At 46.2% G+C, this 24,290-nt stretch overlaps 1 protein-coding gene across 1 annotated transcript in view; it reads right to left on the bottom strand.

Annotated features, from left to right (window-relative positions):
- Positions 1–6,634: 6,634 nt before the first annotated feature.
- The window catches only part of hpse (heparanase), a 43,044-nt gene continuing 25,388 nt past the window's right edge, over positions 6,635–24,290 (bottom strand). The window contains exons 9-12 of the mRNA XM_038792638.1: positions 23,551–23,665; positions 19,427–19,554; positions 12,838–12,984; positions 6,635–10,466 (exon numbers count right to left, since the gene is read on the bottom strand). Coding sequence (XP_038648566.1) covers positions 10,307–10,466; positions 12,838–12,984; positions 19,427–19,554; positions 23,551–23,665 — 550 coding nt within the window. The 3' untranslated portion in view covers positions 6,635–10,306. The remainder of the gene's footprint in view (positions 10,467–12,837; positions 12,985–19,426; positions 19,555–23,550; positions 23,666–24,290) is intronic.

The raw sequence follows: 24,290 nt of genomic DNA, 5'->3' as shown, positions 1-24,290 counted from the left end.
TAGGCAAGACATGGGCCTGGAGGAGTCCATTGATATTTGGATATGGCTGATCAGGGTGGGGGGGGGGGGGGGGGGGGGGGGGGGGTTTGGGACCACCCGATCAGACAGCTCTCATGGAATGTGAGGGGACTGAATGAGCCGATCAAGAGGTCTCGGGTGTTCGCTTATTTAAAGAGTTTAATGGCAGACATGGTTTTTATGCAAGAAACTCACCTGAGGTTTAAAGACCAAACGAGGTTGAGGAAAGGGTGGATGGGGCAAGTGTTCCACACATGGTTGGATACGAAGGCGAGTGGGATAGCGGTGTTGATAAACAAGAGAGTGGCTTTCTAGGCAGGTATCATAGTGGGGGATCTCAGGGGTAGATTTGTGATGGTGAGTGGAAGGTTGGAGGTTATTGGTGAATGTCTATGTCCTCAATTGGGATGACGCAGACTTTGTGAAGTGGATGCTGGGGAAGATTATGGATTTAGGTACGCATTATTTGATTGTGTGGGGTGATATTTTAATACTGTGCTTGACCCTAGGTTGGATTGGTCGTGTCCCAAGTCTTTGAAGGTGACCGGGGTGGTGAAGGAGCTGCTGGGGTTCAAGGAGCAGCTGCGAGCTGAGGATCCATGGCGTTTTGGGCACCCGAAGGCAATGCATTTTTCTTTTTTTTTTCTACACCTGCATCGGGTGTACTCCTATATCAACTGTTCTGTTATGGATAAGACATTGTTGACAGGGGAGTTTGGATCGGCGATTGTTGTGTCGTGAATTGCACCTCGTGAATCAATGTGTGGAGAAGGAGGGCTCCCAGTAACCGCAGTGGAGGTTGGATGTGGGACTGTTAGCGGATAAGGGGGCGTGTGAAAAGATTGGGGTGGCTATAGGTACCTATGTTGAATTGAACAAAAATGGGGAGGTCGTTCCCTCTGTGTTTTGGGGAGCGTAGAAGGCAGTAATTAATGGGGAGCTAATCTCGATTAAGGTGCACAGGAATAGGGTGGTAAGTGTGGAAAGGCAAAGGCTGGCTGAGGCAATTTTAGCAGTGGACAGGCAGCACTCAGCAATCTCTGAAGGGTTGAAGGAGAGGAGGAAGCTCCAGATATGAGTTTGAGCTTGTATCTCTGGGGAAGGTGGTGGGGCAGTTGCATTGGGTTAGAGGAGCATTTTATGAGCACGCGGAGAAGGCCAGTAAGTTGCTCGTGTACCAGTTGAGGAGACAGGCGGCAGCGAGGGAGATTGGGCAGATAAAGGACTCCGGGAGGCCGGGCGGTCACTGAACCAAGAGAGGTGAATAGAGTGTTTGAAGCATTCTACTGGGGACTGTATAGGTCAGTCCCCGCCCTGGGAGGTGAGGGGAGCAGCGGGGTGGTGGAGACTCAGGCATGGCAAAGTTTTTGGATGGCTTTGATTTCCCGGTGATGGAGGAGGAGAAAGGGCGGGGGGGGGGGGGGGGGGGCCTGGGAGCCCCACTTGGGCTAGAGTAGCCGATGAGATATATTGGGTTGATGCAGTCTGGCAAGGCCCCGGGCCCGGACGGACTCCCAGCGGAATTTTATAAAACATTTGCAACAGAGCTGGGGCCTTTGATAGTAGAAATGTTTAATTATGTGTGGGAGCAAGGGCAGCTCCAGCCTACATTGGCACAAGCCTCGATTTCGCTCATTTTGAAGAAAGACAAGGATCCAGAGGAGTGTGGGTCATCGACCGATATTGCTTTAGCCGTGGATGCAAAGTTGTTGGCAACATGCCTGGAGGATTGCGTGCCAGGAGTGTTAGCTGGGGACCAGATGCCATTTGTGAAGGGGTGACAGTGATCGTCAAACATTAGGAGGTTGTTGAATGTGGTGATGACGCCCCCTATGGGTCAGAAGGCAGAGGTGATACTATCAATAGATGCGGAGCAGGTGTTTAACAGGGTGGAATGGGAGCACTTTTTAAAAAAATTTAGTGTACTCAATTCATTTTTTTCTAATTAAAGGGCAATTTAGAGTGGCCAATCCAGCTAACCTGCACATCTTTGGGTTGTGGGGGCGAAACCCACGCAAACACGGTGAGAATGTGCAAACTCCACATGGACAGTGACCCAGAGCCGGAATCGAACCTGGGACCTCGGCGCCGTGAGGCTGCAGGGCTAACCCACTGTGCCACCGTGCTGCCCGGGGAGTAACTTTTTGAAGTAATGAGGCGGTTTGGTTTTGGACCAGCATTTGTTGGCTGGATTAGGATGTTGTGTAGGGCCCCCACGGCAAGTGTGCGCACAAACACTACAAGGTCGGAGGATTTCTGTCTGCACTGGGGAACGAGGCAGGGATGTTCACTGTCGCCATTGCTTTTTACTTTGGCAATTGAACCATTGCTGATGGCATTTAGGGGCTTCAATGGAGTGGAGAGGAATAGAGTGAGGTGGAGAGGAATAGAGTGGAGCACCAAGGGCGCGATTCTACGCAACGGCCGACGCCGTGTGAAACCCGGAATGTTTCACGATGGCGTCGGAGGCCGCTCCTCGCCCCCTATTCTCCCCCCCCCCCCCCGCCGGGGGGCTAGGAGCGGCGTCGCGGGGAACTCGGCCGCCGGGCCTTGACACTGGTGTCAAGGCGGCGCGCCGATAACGATGTGGCCCGCGCACCTAAGTGACATCAGCCGCGCATGCGGAGGTTGGCCGGCACCAACCCGCGCATGCGCGGTTGCCGTCTTCCCCTCCACTGCCCCGCAAGATGTGGCGGCTTAATCTTGCGGGGCGGCGGAAGGGAAGGAGTGCGTCTCTTAGAGATGCCAGCCCGATGATCGGTGGGCACCGATTGCGGGCCAGTCCCCTCCTGAACACGGCCGTGGTGCTTGATCCCCTCTCCGCCCCCCACAGGCCCCAAACCTACCTTTCGCGTGATGTTCACGCCGGCAGCGACCAGGTGTGGTTGCCGCCGGCGTGAACAGGTCTGGAACATCAGGCCGCTCGGCCCATCCGGGCCAGAGAATCGCGGGTCGCCGTTTTGGGAGGAGGGGGGTGCCAGAGCGGCCCTCCCGCGATTCTTCCACCCGGCCTGGGGAGCGGAGAATCGCGCCACCAGTGTCCCTCTATACAGACAATCTGCTTCTATGTATTACAGACTAGATTTCTAGTATAGATGAGATTATGGCAATTCTGCTGAAATTTGGGTCATTTTTCGGTCATAAGCTCGATGCAGGAAAGAGCAAGGTGTTCCCGGTAAATGCCCAGATACAGGGGAGGGGATTGGAGAAGTTGCCGTTTCAGTTGGTTAAGTCGGGTTTTCGGTATCTGGGAATGTGCATAGTCAGGCACAGTTGGTTTAGGGGCTGGTTTAGCACAGTGGGCTAAACAGCTGGCTTGTAATGCAGAACAAGGCCAGCAGCGCTGGTTCAATTCCCGTATTCCCGGCCTCCCCGAACAGGCGCCGGAATGTGGCGACTCGGGGCTTTTCACAGTAACTTCATTGAAGCCTACTCGTGACAATTAGCTATTATTATATTGCATAAATTGAATTTGGCCAATTTGGTGGAGGGGGTGAAGGAGGATTTTAAGAGGTAGAACGTTTTCCGCTGGTGGGGCAGGTCCAGACTGTGAAGAAGACGGTTCTCCTGAAGTTTTTGTTTATCTTTCATAATGTTCCGATTTTCCTCGCCAAATCTTTTTATATGGGCAGGTAAAGTACTTTGGATTAGGTGGGTATTCTTAGAACATATATTGCAGAAGGAGGCCGTTCGGCCCATCGAGTCTGCACCGAACCACTTAAGCCCTCACTTCCACCCCATCACCCAATAACCCGTCCTAAACTTTTTTTTGTTGGACACCAAGGGCAATTTAGCATGGCCAACCCACCTAACCTGCGCGTCTTTAGACTGTGGGAGGAAACCAGAGCACCCGGAGGAAACCCATCCAGACACGTGGAGAACGTGCAGACTCCACACAGACAGTGACCCAAGCCGCGAATCGAACCATGGACCCTGGTGCTGTGAAGCCACAGTCCTATCCACTTGTGCTACCCTTGGAGATAGACAAGCGGCTTGGCACTGCCAAATTTGCTGAATTATTATTGGGCAGCATACATGGGGACGGTTCAGAAGTGGGTCGTGGAGGAAAGGTTGGTGTGGGGGACGGATGAAGGAGGCTTTGTGCAGAGGGATAAGTTTGAGGGCATTGGTCTTGGCGCCTCTTCTGTTCTCATCGGCAGAATACTCCACGTGTCTGGTGGTGGTTGCCTCATTAAGGGTCTGGAATCAGTTCAGGCAACATTATAAGATAGAGGGAATGTCGCTGTGGACGCCCATCTGTGGTAATAATAGATCCAGCCCAGCAGGGTTGAATTCAACATACAGAGTGTGGGAGCCGAAGGGAATAAAGCGGTTTAAGGATCTGTTACATAGAACAGTACAGCACAGAACAGGCCCTTCGGCCCTCAATGTTGTGCCGAGCCATGATCACCCCACTCAAACCCACGTATCCACCCTATACCCGTAACCAAACAACCCCCCCCCCCCCCCCCCCCCCTTAACCTTACATTTTTTAGGACACTACGGGCAATTTAGCATGGCCAATCCACCTAACCCGCACATTTTTGGACTGTGGGAGGAAACCGGAGCACCCGGAGGAAACCCAGATTGTCTTGTTTACTTTGCATATAAAATGAAAATGTCTTGAATAAAAATATTCCCTTAATATATTCGGGGCAGCACGGTAGCATGTTCATGGACGGTAGGTTTGCAGAGTTGGGAGACCTGGTAGAGAAGTTCCAATTGCCGAAGGGGAATGGGTTTCGGTACCTGCAGATCAGGGATTTTGTGGTGAAGGAGCTGGTTATGTTTCCGCAATTGCCGTCCCATTTAGCTTGAAAAAGATTGTGTCGGAGAATGAGATAGGGAGAGCAAGGTCTCCGACTTTTATGGGCAGTTAATGGAAAGGAAACGGGCTTCGTTGGAGGAGATAAAGAGGAAGTGGAAGGTGGAGCATTTGAAGGGTGGGGGGGGGGGGGGGGGGGTTGGAGTGAAGTCCCGCGGATGATAAATTTGACCTGGTGTACAAGATTGAGTTTATACAATTTAAGGTGATGCATAGCGTGCACATGACAAAGTCGTGTATGAGTCAGTTTTTGCCGCAGGTGGAGGATAGATGTTGGCGATGGCTTCAGAGGCTGGTGAACCACACTCACATATTTTGGTCCTGCCCGAAATTGGTGGATTTTTGGGAGTCTTTTGCGGGGATTATGTCAGAGATTTCTTGGGTAAAAAATGGCTCTGAGCTCGTGGGTGGCGATATTTGGGGTCTTGGAGGATCAGGAGTTCAGGTGGGGAGAGAGGCTGATGTCTTGGCCTTTGTCTCCCTGATAGCCCAGAGGATAGCCCATCATGTTAGGGTGAGGGCTCCGGAGCCGTCGAAGGCAGGGGGTTGGCTGAGCAACTTGGTGGAATTCTTGCATCTGGAGAACATAAAGTTTGCCATTAGTGGGTCAGAGGTGGATGTGTTATTTGATGTTTTCTTTTCTGTGTTATTGTATTTTAGTCATAAAATGAGGCAAGTAGGGTTTAAGGTGGACTGGGGTCTTTGTTTTAAGACACTGGTATAAAGATTGTCTTGTTTACTTTGCATATAAAATGAAAATGTCTTGAATAAAAATATATATTTTTTAAAATTTCATTTAACAGAATGCAATCCAGTTTTATTTTTAAGTTATCACAAAATTATTGTGAAGATTGGCAGAAATACAGGCCAAAGCGAGAAGTTAGATAGACTTACATAGAACAAAGACCAAGTCAATGCTGGTGTTTATGCTGCACACACACCAGCCTCCTCCCACCTATCTCCATCTAACTCACTGATAGGCAACCTAGGCTAGTGAGTGGGCCTCATGAGTGGCCCTCCTTCATCTCAGTGGGTCACAAGATTGTAATCAGGCTTGTTCACTAACACTGCCCCCATGAATAAGATTGTATAGATTTAATAGACGCCGGATATTCCATAACAGGTGACAGAAAATGCTTAACCATTTCTACATTAATAGAATGATCAACTTCAAATGGTGAAACAAAATAAATATTTACGGCTCTCACAGTCAATGTTGTGAGCAATCAGTACGCACCTCCCTTCGCTTTACGTGCGAATCACTGCAGTCATTCCGGTAGGAAAAAAACTAGATGGATGGAAATCAGAGGAATGTGGCAACCCTGAGGGTGGGCAACAGTCAACAAAATGTCTCATGGGCCGCACTCAGAACCCAGATGGGCCGCATGTGGCAACTGGGCCGCAGGTTGCCCGTCACTGTTCTACCTGCATCAACCCCTACCATATTACGTTCTTGTTCATCTTGCTTCCTCCTAATGCCTCTATGTTATTTGCCTCAAATTCTCAGTGTCGTAGCGAGTTAGTAGCACATTCTGACCTCTCTATGGGTAAAGAGGTTTCTCTCCTGAATTTCGTATTGGATTTATTTTCAACCAACTTCAATTTGTAGCTCCTGGATATGGTCTTGCCAAGAAGTGGAAACATTTTCCCTCACGTGTAGCCCATCAAACCCTTTTATAATCTGAAAGATTTCTGTCATGTTACCCCTCAAGACATCTTTTATAGAGAAAAACGGCAGCATGTTCTGTCATTCTGGACATTTTTTTTAACAAAAGCACACAGTTAAAAAGACACAGGCCAATAAGCTTTTATTCAAAAAGAAATATTTAAAATGATATATGGCGATACATAATTTACCAAAAATGTAGTATTATTTTCAAAACACAACACCACGTTATACTCCTTTATAACTCCAGTACTAAAAGTGACCAAATACAAAAGGAGATTTCATGAGAATGTATCAGACCAATTGTATTTCATTTATCTTGCAAAAAGTTAGGCGTGACAAAATGAGGAGGAGATTTGCCAAGCAATCATCAGCAATAGGGAAATATTTAACCAGTTGATCCAGAACTCAAGTTAGAACTTGAACACACTGCTTTTCCAAATAGAGTAAGAGACTTAGAAATGATAATCAGAGTAAATGTCCAATATTCAAAGTTCTGCCGTGTGCTATGTCAATAGCGTCACCCTGATTAGTTCAAATGTGTTAACAGCTTGTTTAAAATGGTTAGTCGAGGAACGTCCTTTTCACAGCTTATTTTCCCCAATTAACTTGGTTGGTTGCAATACACTCCATCCTCTCATCTAAGTCATTGCTATAGATTGTTTGTGCTCCAGATATTTACACAGATTCTTGTGATACCCCACTAATTGCAGTGTGCTAACCCAAAAATAACCCCATTTATTCATATGCTGTTTTTGGATATTAAAAACAAAGTCACCATAGTCCCAGATGACCATAGGCTGCTTTCCCCTTTTGAGGGGGAGAGCTGACTGGTGGCGATTTAACCTGAGGATCACCACACCTCAGGCAAGGGGAAAGGCTGAGAAAGCAGTGCCTTTACAAAAACCTCAGTCAGTACAGGAATTGAGTCTGCGCGTTGGCTCCACTTTGCATCACGAACCAGCTGTCCAACCAACTGAACTAAACCAGCACCAAACTTTCTGACACTAACCAATCCCCAATTATCCCAATATATTATCCCCAATACCATGATCCCCATTTTTCTGTTTTGCCCAATACCTCATCAAATACGTTTTGAAAATCCAAATACACTACATCCACTGGTTTCCATTTAGCCACCCTTTTAGTTACAACCCCAACAAATTAGCTGATAGATTATCAGGCAGGATTTCCTGTTAATAAATGTGTTGACTCCCAAAGTGCCCAATTATCATGTGCCTAAACCTTTCCTGCTACTTATGTAAGGCTAACTTGGCCTATAGTTCCCTATTTTCTCTCTCTCGATCTTTTCTCGAGTAGCAGGCTTACATTTGTTACCTTGCAGTCTAGTGGAATTCTGGAAGATGAAAACCTATGCATCTATCAGTACTGGGCTCCCCTGCACCCCACCTCACAGGAGCTGGGCACCCCCAGGCCTGATCCCCGGAGCGGACACAATGTCAGCCTGGCCGTACCACTTGGGCATCTTGGCAGTGCCAGGGTGCCCCAGTGGCACCAGCGCCAGGGTCTCACCCTGCATGGAGGCTAATCACCTGGGAGTCTCCGATCCCCTGGGAGCCCCTCCCCTAAAAGGGCCATTCCACCTGGTCCCTTTTAGTGGGGACCAGTACTGAACTGCGCTCGCCAAAGGTTTCCAAGATGAAGGGGTTAGATCCCAACAACTCGGGTAGAATAGGTGAGCTGCATATTAGAGGGAAACTAGCTACTCACTTTAATATGCAGATTTGCCAAATACTGATCCCGGCCACAATGGGCAGCATCCAGATCGCGACGCCTCACGAGATCCCATTCGATCTCGAGAGGTGCTGCGAGCCGGGTAAATCCCGGAAGAGGCCTCTCCCAGCATCTACCGGCCGCATTCTGCCCTGTTGGATGATGCATGGCCGGTAGATCGCGCCCAATATGTTTCCAGCTAGTTTACTCTCATCCCATTTTCTCTTGATCAGGTTTTGGTCATCCTTTAATGAATTTTAAACTTCTCCCAAATCCCAGGCTAACTATTCTTTTTGACAACATAAGTAATTTCCTTTAATTTGATACAAAAACAGAAGTGTCATCCAGATTCAGTGTTAGTGCTGTTTTCTCTCCACAGATGCTGTCAGACTTGCTGAGATTTTCCAGCATTTTCTATTTTTGTTTCAGATTCCAGCATCCACAGTAAATTGGTTTTATCCTTTAATTTTATACCATATTTACCATTTTTGTTCGCAATTATTGAATCACTTTTTCCATGGAGCTTTTATTCCCCCAGTGATTGCATTTTCACTGTGAATTTTGATTTAAGAAAAAAATACATTTTTGCAATGGTCTTGGTCTTTTAATTTAATTTCCCAATCTACCTTAGTCAACTCCCCTTCACATCCTACATAATTTGCTTTGTTCAGACTCAGGACCAGAGTTTTAGACTTAACTAAATCACTCTCAAAATTCTACTATATTATGGTCACTCTTCCCTAGAATTTCTTTTACTACAAATAACCCCGTCTCATTGCACAACAATAAATCTCAAATAGCCTGCTCTTCACTTCCTGCTACATCACCCATGTTGAGCAACCAACATAAAACTGGCAGGCACAGCTGTAGCAGAATTTCTCAACTTGCAGCTGCTAACACTGGACATCTGAACACCCACTCGCCCACTCCATGACACCCACACACAACCTTGCATAGTCACCGGTGCCAGTGAAGGCTCAGGTGTCTGCAGAACCATAAAAAAGTGCTTTCAGAGTTTATAGAAAAGTTAAATGTCAATGGAATTCAAAATAATATTTTTTTTTGAAAACTACACCGAACATAAATAAATAATAGCACCCACGCTAAACACTTAGGAATATTTTGACAACGTTCATTGTGACTACCACCAAGAGACTCAAGGGAATTAAATTCACTGGAAAACTAAAGGCACAAGTAGTTTCATAAAATATAAACACCCACTCAGTTTGGAGTAGGAATTGATCCTTGTTGTTTCTGTCGAATGAGCCAATTTTGCACCCCACCTACAGCAAAGTGTGGGAGCCATCATATTATCATTGGTGGCTACCTGGCTACGTGCCCCCAAAATGAGCATTAGGCAACGTTAGTTATGTGAGCAAGAGGCTCAACACTTATTTGGAGATGCCTGCAAGAAAGAAGGCATTGAGTGCAGATGTCGGATCTGCACCACTCCGATTTTCCCAACTTGCAGATTTTGTTTTAAGGACCTTATCCCCCATCTAAATGATGAGGATTTTTTTTTTTTTTTTTAAAACAGCTTTCCTGTGGAATTGGGAGGAGCAGCTGAAATTGTTTGTTGCATCCTGACAGGAAAACTTCTTTCATTTTTTTCACTCACTCAGGACAAATAATCATGATCGACACAACCCAAATTACAATTTTATAATCAAATAGTGTCAATATTTGTGGTTAGAAATCTTGGTCCTTTTTCAATTTAAAACAAAAGCCCGTTAGAATCAGTGAGCTTCTCTGATTTTGTAGTTCCACAGTAAATATTTACTTATCTGCAAGGAAGAGGTTCAAGGGCGGCACGGCGGCGCAGTGGTTAGCACTGCTGCCTCACGGCACCGAGGACCCGGGTTCGATCCCAGCCCCCATGTCCGTGTGGAGTTTGCACATTCTCCCCGTGTCTGCATGGGTCTCACCTCCACAACCCAAAGATGTGCAGGTGGATTGGCCACGCTAAATTGCCCCTTAAATTGGTAAAAAAAGAATTGGGAACTTTAAACTTATATAAAAAAAGTTCAAACCACTGCTAGTTGTATTACTGTATTGAAGCGGTTTCATTGACACGCAGGAGCCTTGGCATCTTGTACCACATAGAATGCGTAAGAATGTGCAGGAAGAATGATTGGACTTCCTGGCTGGAGTGCTTTTCCCTCGATGATTGGCATGGTCTTCCTGTCCACCATTTTGAGAAGTTCACCATTGAGTTGAACAGACCTAAGAAACAGACAGAAGTTCTATTGGTTATGCTTTTCTCCATCTGACAAATTGAGCTGGAGCTTTGCAGTCACAGAGACTTTGGTAACCACGTGCAGAATGACACCAGATTATATACTCAGGTAATTAGGAAATGGCAGCACCACCACACTGACCAATCCATTTGGTAGAAGGGGTCACCCTCCCCTCCAATCCATACGGGCAGCAGGGTAGCATAGTGGTTAGCACAGTTAGCTTCACAGCTCCAGGGTCCCAGGTTCGATTCCCGGCTGGGACACTGCCTGTGTGGAGTCTGCACGTTCTCCCCGTTTTGGCGTGGGTTTCCTCCGGGTGCTCCGGTTTCCTCCCACAGTCCAAGGATGCGCGGGTTAGGTGGATTGGCCATGATAAATTGCCCTCAGTGACCAAAAATGTTAAGTGGGGGTTACGGGGATGGGATAGATACGTAGATTTCAGTAGGGTGCCCTTTTGTAAGGGCCGGTGCAGACTCGATGGGCTGAATGGCTTCCTTCTGCACTGTAAATTCTCTGATTCTATGATAGCCGGAACTCCCGACTAGAGTCCTTAGCCCCTACACCACTACGCTTTAGCCAGACCTTCTCACCTAAAATCCTGTCGGGCCTCCAAACTACACTCTAGTCTCTGCTCTTTCAAAAAAATAATTTTTTTGGTATTTTCAATTCATACACAGTAATATTTACGGTATGTGTGGTTCTTATATACATACTGATATCGTCTGTCTCGGTGTACCTTCCCCCCCCCCCCCCTCCTCTTGGATATCCCCCTTTTTTGTTCAGGGTGTACAGTCCGCTGGCTCTTATTCTACCCTATCCTCCCCCTCTTTCCATTATGCCTACTGCTGCCTGCCTTCCGGGTTTGGGGGAGGGGCCTTCCGCCCCCTCGCCCTCCATCCGCTCTTCTCCCTTTGGTACCCCGGAGTTTCCTCCTCTCTGTCCTGCAAGTTTGGGACAATCCCAGAACATGTGGGTGCGGTTGCCCTAGTCTCTACTCTGGATAGATCTTCCTGGGGCAATCATCTTGCAGCCTTCTTTCACACCTGTTGGTTCTCATCTAGTCATCACCCACTAGATCTCTCCCTTTCCCAGATTCTGGCACTCTAACCTGGAGTGAGAGTGACTGAGCGTTTCTGCTGTGGCACTCCAGCCCAGGACCTCTGCCTTCCACATAGCACTGTGAGAAGTGTTCGTATCTGGTAGCTAGCGCAGGCATCTTCCAACATTAAGGCAGAGACCAGAGATTTGTCATCTTCAAACAAGCAATTAGTACCTTGCTGTGGCTTGTTTATGAATATATTTAGATAAAATAAGACTTTTGTGGCTGGTTCAAAAATAGAATGTGTTATAGGTTAGCAAGTATGCCCACACATAGCTTCCCAGGGACCCACATTTACTTGCTTTTTGATTAACCGAGTTATAATTAGAAATGAACAATGTTATAAATTGCAACAACGCCCCTTTTTCTGACTTCCAGACAAGGATACAAGCGCAGGAGATAGAATATCTGCATAATTTCGTCAGTTGCATTCTTGCCTCAGAATAAAAATAATGGGTGCAAGCCACATTTGAGCAGCAAATCTAGGTGGGGAGTATAGGGCAGAGGGAGTGTTGCGTGGTTACTTTGAGGCCCGTTCAGATGTTGCGAACGATCCCAATGCCACGACTTAAAGGAGAAAGGAGGTTCTCGAGTATCCTGGACATACTTATCCTTCGACGAACAGCTCTAAAAACACGCAGTCATTTATTTCAGAGCTGCTTATGGGACATACTCTACTGTAATTAAACTTCAAAAGTATTGGGGCAGCACGGTGGCGCAGTGGTTAGCACTGCTGCATCCGGCATTGCAGGGTGTGGTAAACCACTGTATTGTATTGTACTGTTGTATTGCTACATGCCTGAACTTGGCCCATCTGGCTCCGAACCACTGTAGTAGATAATATGTGTATTGTGGTAAACTGCCACTGTATTATATGGGTAATGTGGTAAACCACTGCCTGCTGGCTCCGCCTCCCCTGGGGCTCAGTATAAAGGTGGCTGGTCTCCGCCGCTGCCCCAGTTCGGGATCCGAGGCCAGGAGGCCACCTGTTTAGTTTATTAAAGCCTTTGTTACGTTCACTACTCGTCTTGTGTTCGTTGATGGCACATCACAGGGGTAGCGGGGCAGGCAGTAGAAATGGTTGCCACAGAAAAGGCCCAAAATTTGGCTTAATTCTTCAACTTGCTTCAGAAGAGAGAGAGAGAAGAGGGGAGAGAGAGAGGGAGAGCTCAAAACAGAAACATTGGCACAATGCTAAATATTCAGGTTTGGACAATCCAGGTCATTTCAAGTCGTTTAAAAACGAAGGATTTCTTACTGGGAATATAATCCTTCCTCACTGTCGCCAGGTTGGAGCAAGAACTGAACAGTTTTGTTGAACAAACTGCAACACAGGAGAACGTGTTTGTCTTGATCACTCAGATTTAAAACAAACATTGTTACTGATCCCTTTTGGTAGATTTGGCTGAAAGTGAAAAACAAAATCTGAATTAGTATCAGTTGTCGATTCAGGTTGTTCCGCTGCTCCTCCCAATCTGTAGCGCACACTCACATACTGTGGTTGCTAGTAAGTGGCTCTCAATGTTTAGTTCCAATACCGTTTGCGAGGTGTGCAAGGAAACACACTCCTCAAAAGAAAAAGTGACACACACACACACACAGAGGGTGGCATTTAATGGAGCGGGCAGAGGTCTAGCTCACTGGCTAGAGAGTCGGAGAGAGCCCCGTGTTACCCTTGGGGACAGACGTCTCACCCACCGAGAGCTGCCAGCCAGAGGCACCCGCCCAAGGCCTGTGATCACCGAAGATGGGAGAGGTTCGCGGGGGAGTTGGCAGAAAGGGCAGGGGCATGGCTCTCAGCTGGCACCCTCTTTCAGATGCCCAGGACCCCGATCAGGCACCGAGTGCCTTTGAATGAAGCACCCTGGATGCAACCCCAACAGGGGTTGGACAACTCGCACATTGAGTCCCTCAGCTGCTGGGTATAAACCAGCGGAGCTGGGGCAAGGCCTTTTACTAGACATTAATTGCCCACTCAAGGGTCTCAGTTGGCGGCAGGGTAGGAGAGGCTGTCCGCGAGTTTCTCCCAACGAAACCATTGCGGGTTTCACCTGTAATCTTTCAGGAAAACTGAAAAGAAAAAATAGCAAGATAAATAGCAAGCTGCTCTGATTTTGGTCCCATCCTAATATTTAGATTGAGACAATTTCATCTTACCCTTCAGAATGAAAATAAAACACAAAACAAATTAATGAGTAGATAGACTGCCAGTATTTTCAGATTTATACCTTGAATTAGACTGTCCATCAATTACTGTAGCACTGGTTTCTTATCTCACAATTAACAGAAGCACAACGTCCTGAAGCTTGACAGTGACTGAATGATCTTGTTGTAGAAATGTTTAGCATGTTCCTTTATTTTAATGGAAATATTAACTCATTTATTATAAATGGGTAACAGTGGGCAGCATGGTGGTACAGTGGGTTAGACCTGCAGTCTCAAGGCGCCGAGGTCCCAGGTTCCATCCCGGCTCTGGGTCACTGTCCGTGTGAAGTTTTCACATTCTCCCAGTGTTTGCACGGGTTTCGCCCCCACAACCCAAAAGGTGTGCAGGGTAGGTAGATTGGCCACTCAAAATTGCCCCTTGATTGGAAAATATGAATTGGGTACACTAAATTTATAAAAAAATAAAAAAAATAAATGGGTAACGGGCGACATGGTGGCATAGTGGTTCGCACTGTTGCCGATGGCACTGAGGACCTGGGTTCGATCCCGGCCCGGGGTCACTGTCCGTGTGGAGTTTGCTCATTCACCCAGTGCCTGGGTGGGTTTCACCCCCACAACCCAAAGATGTGCAGGCTAGGTGGATTGGCCACACTAAATTGCCCCTTAATTGGAAAAAAAATAATTGGGTACTCTAAATTTACTTTTTAAAATTATAAATGGGTAACATTTAAATTCAAAGAACAATTTAATTTAAGGTGTAAATTACATTGGTACCCTTGGTTATGTATTGTCAACTCCACCCCCCCCCCCCCCCCCATTATAAATATGCATATAGGAATTTATAATGTAAACTGCTTATGTAAAAGTGTCACCCTGTAATTACACCCTCCTGCCAATGGTGGTGTCATAATACCTCAGTTAGGACAGTGGAGAAGCGCCCTATATAAATAAAAAACTGAAATAATGTAAAATTGAAGCATAAAAAACACCTGACCTGCCTTCTGAGTTCCATTTGAACTAAATTACACCTGCATGCCCTGCACTCTAACCCCACATCATCTGAATAATAAACTTGGTTTTGATGCCTCGTGCATATTAGTGGGGGTAAAGAGCAAGCCTTGGGCATCAATAGGGTTAAAAAGAACAACAGGGAATTGTTAGAAGAATGGGGTGGGGAAGGAAGGAATACTGAATCAGGGATCAGTAGATAGGGCCACAGTTGTACCTAATTTAATTCAATTTGGATTGTAGCAATCCATTTATATCGCAGAAAAATATTAGGAAGGTGCATCTAACATTATCCTCTCCCCCTACTTGTTCAGTTTTAATCACAGCACCTTATAGACAGAATGGATAGTTACTGATAAACCTTCCAAGGAAAGGGAAGATGCAGATATAGTAGTCCACCAGAGATATTGGATAGGGAGCAGCTGTTCCCCTTAGTTGAAGAGTCACGTATGAGGGGACACAAGTTCAGGAGCAGGAGGTTTAGTGGGACGGGGGATTGAGGAAAAACTTTTTTACCCGGAGGGTGGTGGCAGTCTGGAACGCACTGCCTGGGAGGGTAGTAGAGGCAGGTCGCTTCACCTCCTTTTAAAAGAACCTGGATGAGCATTGGCACGTCTGAACATTCAAGGCTTTGGGCCAAGTGCTGGCAAATGGAACTCAGAAGGCAGGTCAGGTGTTTTTCATGCGTTGGTGCAGACTAGATAGGCCGAAAGGCTTCTTTGGCACTGTATTATTCTTTCATTGTGAATAACCATAAAGAAAGTACTCAAAGGGTTAGAATCCATGAAAATTGATGAGTTACCCGGGCCAGATGGATTGTTTCCAAGGCTGCTGAGGAGGCCAGGGAGGAGATAGCAGATGCTCAGAGGATCCTCACAAGATAGAGTGGAGGTACCGGAAGACTGGAGAAATGCAACCTTAGTTCCATTGTTTAAAACGGAATTGAAAGAATTATAAGCCAGTTAACCTTACATCGGTGGTGGGCAAATTAGTAGAATCCACCTTGAGAGATAGGATTAACTGTCAAATAGAAAGGCATGGACTTGTCAAGGATGGTCAACATGGATTTGTTAAAGGAAGGTCTTGCCTCACAAATTTGATTGAATTCTGAGAGGAAGTGACAAGAAAGGTTATGAAGGTTGCGGGGGGATGTTGTGTACATGGATTTTCATAAGATCCCACATGGTAGATTGGTCAAACAAGTAAAAGGCCATGGTATACAGGCATGTGGCAAACTGGATAAAAAGTTGGCTTAGTAACAGGAAACAAAGGGTAATGGCTGCCCTTGCAATTGGAAAGTTGTTTCAAGTGGTGTTCCACAGGGCTCAGTGTTGGGACCCTTCCTGTTTGCGTTATATATTAACAGTTTGGACGTAAATAATGGGGGCACCATTGGGAAATTTGCAGATGACAGCAAGATTGGCAGAGTAGTCGATAGTTATAATCTCCAAAACGATATTGGTGGGTTGGTGGAGTGGTCAATAAAGTGGCAGATGGATTTTAACACAGTGAAGTGTGAGGTCATGCATTTAGGGAGATCAAACAGTTGTAGAGAGTACGCAATAAATTGGAATATACTAAGAGGGGTAGATGAAGTGAGATATCTTGGCGTACAGGTACACAGGTCCCTAAAGGCCAGCAGTTCAAGTAGACAAAACTGTAAAAAAGACATAAGGAATGCTCTCCTTCATTGGCAGAGTAAGGATACAATGTTGGAATTGTATAAAAATACAGGAGACGCCATAACTGGAGTAGTATGTGCAGTTCCGGTCACCACATTAAAGGAAGGACTTAATTGCTCTGGAGAGAGTGTAGAGAAGGTTTACAAGAATGTTGTCATGGCTAGAAAAGTGTAGCTACGAGGAGAGATTGGATAGATTGGGGTTATTTTCCTTGGAACAAAGAAGGCCACTTGATTGAGGTTTTTCAAAATTGTGGGGAAGAAATAGAGTGGACAGAATAAAACGGTTTCCCTTGGCGGAGAATTCTGGAACCAGAGGGATATAGATTCAAGTTAAGCAGCAGAAGGTGTAGAGGGGACATGAGGAAGAACTTTTTTATGCAGTAGGTCGTGGAGGTTTGGAATTCACTGCCCGAGTTGGTGGTGCAGGCAGGCTAAAGTACCTGATCTGCACCTGTGTTGTAAACTACAGGGCTATCGGCTGGGTGCAAAAAGGTGGGATTAGAAAGGGCACCTGGGTGGGCATGGACAAGATGGGTTGAATGGCCTCCTTCTGTGCTGTAGCTCGTCTATGGTTCGAAGTAATGTAGTGTGAAATTTCTTCCTAAAATTTTATGGATTATTACAATCTACATTACCAAGCGCTTAAAACTAAAAGAGATCTAAATTGCTTAATCATTGCTAAATAATATAACAGTCGAGTTCCTGTGCACATGAATGATAGACTGATTCAAAAATCGTCTGGTGCACACACACAAGAACCCTTTAGAATTTTTACAATTGACTTTCAAATCTCAGTAAAACTCAGCTGGGAGAATCATGGTTTTCACTTTTTCGTGGGGCTCCCCAGCATCCTACTTTAATACGGTGATTATAATTTAACAGCCCTCCATGGTTTTTAAAGAGCTTTGGGATGTTCGGAAGTCATGCTACAACAAGTCTGTCTTTTTCATTCAGGCGGATGTGAAAGAATACAAGGTCCATTCTAACAAGATCCACCTAGGTTTAAAGGGGTCTTGATAATATTCTGCCCTCAACTCCCATCGCCAAGAACAGATTAGCGGCTTCTTGCTGTTTGTTGGGTGGGGGGGGGGGGGGGGTGCTGGGCAATGTGTTATGTGCAAAATGGCTGCCAACAAGTAGCCAACCAACAATAAACTAATCTGGAATGTGTAGTCAGACATGATAGAACTTGGGTTTGTAAATCAATGTTTACATCATCAGCAAAAAAAAAAGAAACAGCTTTTGAAGTGGGATAATGTATGTAACCTTCTACTTAGCAGCAGCAAACACCAGTAATTCATGTGCTCCCCGATGAGGTATACATTAAAAACCTGCTTCACTGCACTTAGATGATTCTGGGCTTCGATTGAATGTTTTGTTTTAATAGAACCTGCATGCCTTCAATTCAGAATTACTGGGGCCTTTAAAGGCGAGGGTTGCTGATCTTCAGGTTAACTCTTCATTGAAATCTTTCTGAAAAAAGTGCATTAAAGTACATGTCGAAGACAATTTAGATAGAGAACAAACGTTTGCAAATTACACTTTCAAGTAGCAGCAGGTGGCACAAAAGGTCCCATGTCACAATTTTGAATAAGAGCAGTGGAGTTCTCCTCAATGTACTGGCCAACATTTTTCCATCAATCAATCTCACTCGGCGAACATCACCTTGCTATTTCTCGTTGTTTGCTGTGTTTCATACATTACAGTGACTACACTTTACTGTAAGACCATCAGATGTAGGAGCAGAACTAGGCCATTCAGCCCAACGAGCCTACGCCGCCATTCAATGGGATAATGGCTGATCTGATATAATCAACCCCATTTTCCCGCCCTATCCCCATAACCCTAGATTCCATTACTGATTAAAAATCGGTCTGTCTCAGCCTTGAATATACTTATTTTTTAAATTTAGGTTATCCAATTCATTTTTTCCAATTAAGGGGCAATTTAGCGTGGCCAATTAACCTATGCTCATCTTTTGGGTTGTGGGGGTGAAACCCACGCAAGCACGGGAAAAATGTGCAAACTCCACACGGACAGTGACCCAGAGCCGGGATCGAACCTGGGACCTCGCGCCGTGAGGCAGCAGCGCTAACCACTACGCCACCGTGCTGCCCTGCCTTGAACATACTTAACCACACACCCTCTACAGCTCTCTGTGGCCCACAACCCGCTTAAGAGAAGAAGTTCCTGCTCATCTCTCGCTACACACATGCTGCCCGACTCGGTTTTTCCAGCTTTTTCTGTTTTTGTTTCAGATCCCAGTGTCTGCAGTTTTTTTTTTGCTTTTATTCAAAAGTACTTAATTGTCTGGAAGGTGCATTGGGGCACCGAGGTTGTGAACGATGCTATAGAAATGCAAGTCATTTCTTTATTCTTAAGTAGGCATGGGATAAGGTAGACGTTTTAAATCAATAAACAGAGTTAAATGAAATGCTGGTCATTAATCTGGACCTTCTGCGGGCAGCACGGTGGCGCAGTGGTTAGCATTGCTGCCTCACGGCGCTGAGGTCCCAGGTTCGATCCTGGCTCTGGGTCACTGTCCGTGTGGAGTTTGCACATTCTCCCTGTGTTTGCGTGGGTTCCGCCCCCACAACCCAAAAGATATGCAGGTTAGGTGGATTGGCCACGCTAAATTACCCCTTAAATTGGAAATAATGAATTGGATACACTAAATTTATAATAAAAAAATATATTAATCTGGATCTTCTGTCATGACGGTTATGAGAACAGCAGCAACACGTTGGTGCATCCCATTCAAATAAGCTCCAAAGAACAAGAACAAAGAACAATACAGCATAGGAACAGGCCCTTCGGCCCTCTAAGCCTGTGCTGATCACGTGTCCCATCTAGATCAATTGCCTGTATGCTGCTATACCCCGTCTGTTCATGTGCCTATCGAGATAAGTCTTAAAGGTCGCTAATGCATCTGCCTCAACCAGCACCGGGCCAGTATTAGTGGAGAAAAATATTGAGGGGAATTCTTTACCTATGGGGGTTGGTACAATGCATGTAGACACGCAGTGTCCCATTGTTGGCTGCATCTCCGTGCACTGCAGATACATTCAGCACCTTGGTGCCCACGAGCTTTTTGTAAATGAAAGAAAGCCAATAATCCTGCACAAAAACAGAAACAAAGATTACACACGTTTGAATCAGGAATTTCAAAAAACCAGAAGACAATTACTGAACTGTTAAGATGTTGAAAGAGCCTTTAGTCAATGCCAGGACACGATTCAAGCAGATTTGGCAGTTTCTTTGCACAATTCTTACGTTATAGGGCTTTTAAAAAAAAATTTACTCATGGGATGTTAGCGTCGCTGGTCCCAATTGCCTTTTGATAAAAAAAAGAGGCGATGATTCACCTTCTTAAGTACAATCATGTGGTTTGCTCGGCTAAATCAGTGGGCAGTCAAGAGCTAATCACTTTGCCTTGGGCATGAAGTAGCACATATTCAAGACTGAACAAGGTGTGGTGAATTTAATTCACACTGTATTGTATTGTGTCCTTGTGGGCTCTGTCTGTGAGCCGTTGCACGGCTCTGCCCACAGGGGGAGATGAGGAGCTTGTACAGGGCTCCACCCACGGCTCCGCCCATGGCTCCACCCATGGCCCCTCCCACTACCGGAAGTATAAAGTGCTGCAGCCGTGTGAGCCTGTCCTCAGTTCTTCTGGTCGCAGGCAGGCTCAGTTGTAAGTCTATTAAAACCACAGTTTACTTCCAATCGTGTCTCGAGTGAATTGATGGTCACATCACAAGGCCAGCAGATTTCCTTTCCTGAATGATGTTAATGAACTCAAACTTTTTTTTATTTTTGAAAAGAACAACTAATCCCTTGGTTATGTGGTCACCATTTTTATTCCACCTTTTATTTAATTACTTAAATTTAAATTCCCCAGTAGCTGGGTGGGAATTGAACTCCCATCTCTCGATCATTAATTCAGATCTCCAGGTCAGTGATGTAACTACTGTAGTATCACACACCCTAGTAATGGTGAATTGAATGAGACCTCAAATCCCAGCCTGGCAGTTTGAGAACTCAAATGCAAACAAAAAAAAAAGGAAATCGAAAAGATGCCTTTGGAAAAAATTATCACAAAGCTGCTTCATATGGTAATACTAGAAATGCATGTGCCTGGGGCAGCACGGTGGCGCAGTGGTTAGCACAGCTGCTTCACGGCACCGAGGTCCCAGGTTCGATCCCGGCTCTGGGTCACTGTCTGTGTGGAGTTTGCACATTCTCCCCGTGTTTGCGTGGGTTTCGCCCCTACAACTGAAAGATGTGCTGGGTAGTGGATTGGCCACGCTAAATTGCCCCTTAATTGGAAAAATGAATTGGGTACTCTAAATGTACAAAAAAAAAGAAATGTATGTGCCTGGCTTTGTCGCAAAACGCGGCCATTAAACACCGACCAGCAATTTAAGAAGCCTTGCCATCCCTATCTTGGGAGTAGCGAGGTATAGACAATAAATGCCAGTGTTGTCAGTGATGCCCACATACCAACATTTTATTTTAAAACAACTAAAATGGAGAGTAATGTACAAGAAGTGCAAATTCTTTGGTAATGTTCTATTGATCCAATGCCCATTTTGTCAAAAATATCAGATAACTAGGAACCAACGGTAGCATTGTGGATAGCACAATCACTTCACAGCTCCAGGGTCCCAGGTTCGATTCCGGCTTGGGTCACTGTCTGTGCGGAGTCTGCACATTCTCCCCGTGTGTGCGTGGGTTTCCTCCGGGTGCTCCGGTTTCCTCCCACAGTCCAAAGATGTGCAGGTTAGGTGGAAATTGCCCTTAGTGTCCAAAATTGCCCTTACTGTTGGGTGGGGTTACTGGGTTATGGGGATAGGGTGGAGATGTTAACCTTGGGTGGGGTGCTCTTTCCAGGAGCCGGTGCAGACTCAGTGGGCCGAATGGCCTCCTTCTGCACTGTAAATTCTATGTAAAAAAAAATCCGAATATATAATATTCCTCATTTAGACCAGAAGACCTAGGAGCAAGTAGGCTATTCGGCCCATTGAGTCGGCTCCGCCATTCAAGGAGATCATGGCTGATCTGATTATAATCCTCAACTCCATTTTTCCAATTTATAACCCTTGATTCCCTTAACCCTCTCTGGGACGGCCGGTAGATCCGGGTAAGCGTGCCCAAGTAGGTTTAAAACCTACTTAGGAGTGTGCTGTTTGGTCACACCCATTCCGAGTCCGACACCTAGTGGGACTTGGGTAGATTCCGCGAGCGTGAAGGTTGCTGAGAAGCTCACAAGAGGCCACTCCTTGCATCTACCAGTCCCATTGCGCTCTTGCTCCAGCGCAACGCGGCCGTGGATCGCACCCCTTAGCTTAAAGCCCTCTCTACTTTCCTAGTTATGCGGTTTGCAAGAACACTGGACCCAGCATAGTCCAGATGTAGACCAAGCCAAAAGGTACAGCTCCCACTTTCCCCAGTACTGATGCCAGTGCCCCACAAAACGAAACCCACTTCTCCCACACCTGTCCTTAAGCCACATATTCATCTCTAATTTCTTTGCACCCTATGCCAATTTGCACGTGGCTCAGGTAATAATCCAGAGATTATAGGTTCGGTCATTTGATTCAGTGCCTAGCTCCTGAAAATCTCTAAGCAGAACCTCTTCCCACGATCTACCCAAGTCATTGGTACCTACATGGACCAAGTACAGTGAAAAGTACTTTTCTGTAGCCAAGGGAACATACATCGTTCATACATAGTCGACAAAAAAGAATAATTGACAGAATACATTGACAAATGGTAAATCGACAAACAATGATTGGTTAGAGTGCGGAATAAGGGGCCAAACAAAGCAAATACATGAGCAAGAGCAGCATAGGGTCTCATGAATAGTGTTCTTACAGGGAACAGATCAGTCCGAGGGGGAGTCATTGAGGAGTCTAGTAACTGTGGGGAAGAAGCTGTTCCTATGTCTGGATGTGCCGGTCTTCAGACTTCTAGATCTTCTGCCTGATGGAAGGGTCTGGAAGAAGACAATGCCCTGGGTGGGAGGGGTCTTGGATAATGCTGCCTGCCTGCCTTCCTGAGGCAGCGGGAGGTGAATACTGAATCAATGTGAGGGTGGCAAGCTTGTGTGATGCGATGGGCTGAGTTCACCACACTGCAGTTTCTAGACTAAGGTCATGGGACCTGTGACTCAGATATAAAGGGAGACACTGGCCACCTGGAAAAGAATATTGAGAGGGTAATGCAAGTGAACGGTCAGAGAAAGGTGCAAGTTTCAGAGGAGTAGAATATTGTGAGTGTAATACAAGTGAACGGTCAGAGAGAGGTGCAAGTTTCAGAGGAGTAGTTAGCAGACTCCATGATAACGTGCTCTGTATCAGATTGCTATCTTAACACACGAGACTCAATAAAAGATTCTGGTAACAATGCCAAGGAAGCCCAATAAACCACACCCACTTGTTCTGGTCTTGCCCCAGACTTGCTGGGTACTGGACAGCCTTCTTCGAGGCAATGTCCAAAGTGGTGGGGATGAGGGTGGAGCCATGCCCGAAAGTGGCAGTCTTCGGGGTATCAGACCAGCCAGAACTCTTCATGGGGAGGAGGGCGGATGCCCTTGGCTTTGTCTCCCTGATCACCCGCTGTAGAATCCTGCTCGGTTGGCGATCAGCAGCACCACCTTAAGCTTCAGACTGGCTGTTCGACCTATCAGAATTTCTCAACTGGAGAAAATCAAATTCACCATCCGTGGGTCGGAAGAGGGCTTCCACAAAACATGGGAGCCATTCGCCCAACTGTTCCAAGACCTGTTTTTGGCCAACACATGAATAAATAAATAGTCAGTAGCCAGGGAGAAATAGCCAGGACAAGCCAGAAAGAGGAAAGCGAGGGAGGAATGGGGGGTGGGGAGCAAGGAGAGGTAACAAAACCCAACAAGTAAAAATGGAAGCAGCAGTGAAAGGGGGGGGGGGGAAGAGGAGTTTTGGGGGGGGGGGGGGGGGGGTGGAATAGGAAGGATTGTATGCTGAGCCAGATGGCGACAGACTGCAAATAGAGAAACCTAAGAATGTAAGTACTTTTTTGATACTTTGCATTATAAAAAGGCAATCTCTAACTTCCTTAAACAATACGTACAGGCAATGGGTCAAGCATCCTATCCACCAACTGGTAAAATCCTGCACCAAACAAAGCCTGTCTGATAACAACATCAATGCCCAATTTAGCCGACAGTCCAAGTTTGTCCAACCACCTGTAAAACAATGCAGAGTGGATGAGGAGTTGGGCTGATCAAATCTGCTCAAAAGATGAAATACTCTTCTTAAAATTCAGCATATACAGGTATTTTCGAAGTGTGTACAGATAGTGGGTGTTAACTATGGATTCAGTTGGGCCCCTATCAATACACACAGACTAAAATAATAATCGTTGGGTTGGGGGTATCTGCCTGTCATGCATAGATTTATAAAATAAAAGTGTGTAGAGTTTGGCTCGATTTAAGGTGGCACAGTGGTTAGCACTGATGCCTCACAGCACCAGGAACCGGATTAAATTCCAGCCACGGGGGTCTGTGTGGAGTTTGTACGTTCTCCCAGTGTCTGTGTGGGTTTCCTCCAGGTGCTCCGGTTTCCTCCCACGGTCCAAAGATGTGTAGGATAGGTGGATCAGCAATGCCAAAACTGCTCCTTAGTGTCCAGCAGTTGTGTAGATTAGGTGGGGTTACAGGGATTGGGTGGTGGAGTGGGCCTAGGTAGGCCACTCTTTCAGAGGGTCGGTGCAGACTCTATGGGCTGATTGGCCTCCTTCTGCACTGTAGGGATTCTATAGTTCTCTGATGGTTTTCTGGATTAAAACACTAAGTGATGCGAGTAGCAGTC

This window comes from Scyliorhinus canicula, chromosome 3 (genome assembly GCF_902713615.1).
Source record: "Scyliorhinus canicula chromosome 3, sScyCan1.1, whole genome shotgun sequence".
NCBI lineage: Eukaryota > Metazoa > Chordata > Chondrichthyes > Carcharhiniformes > Scyliorhinidae > Scyliorhinus > Scyliorhinus canicula.
This window is presented reverse-complemented; position numbering and strand designations above follow the sequence as displayed.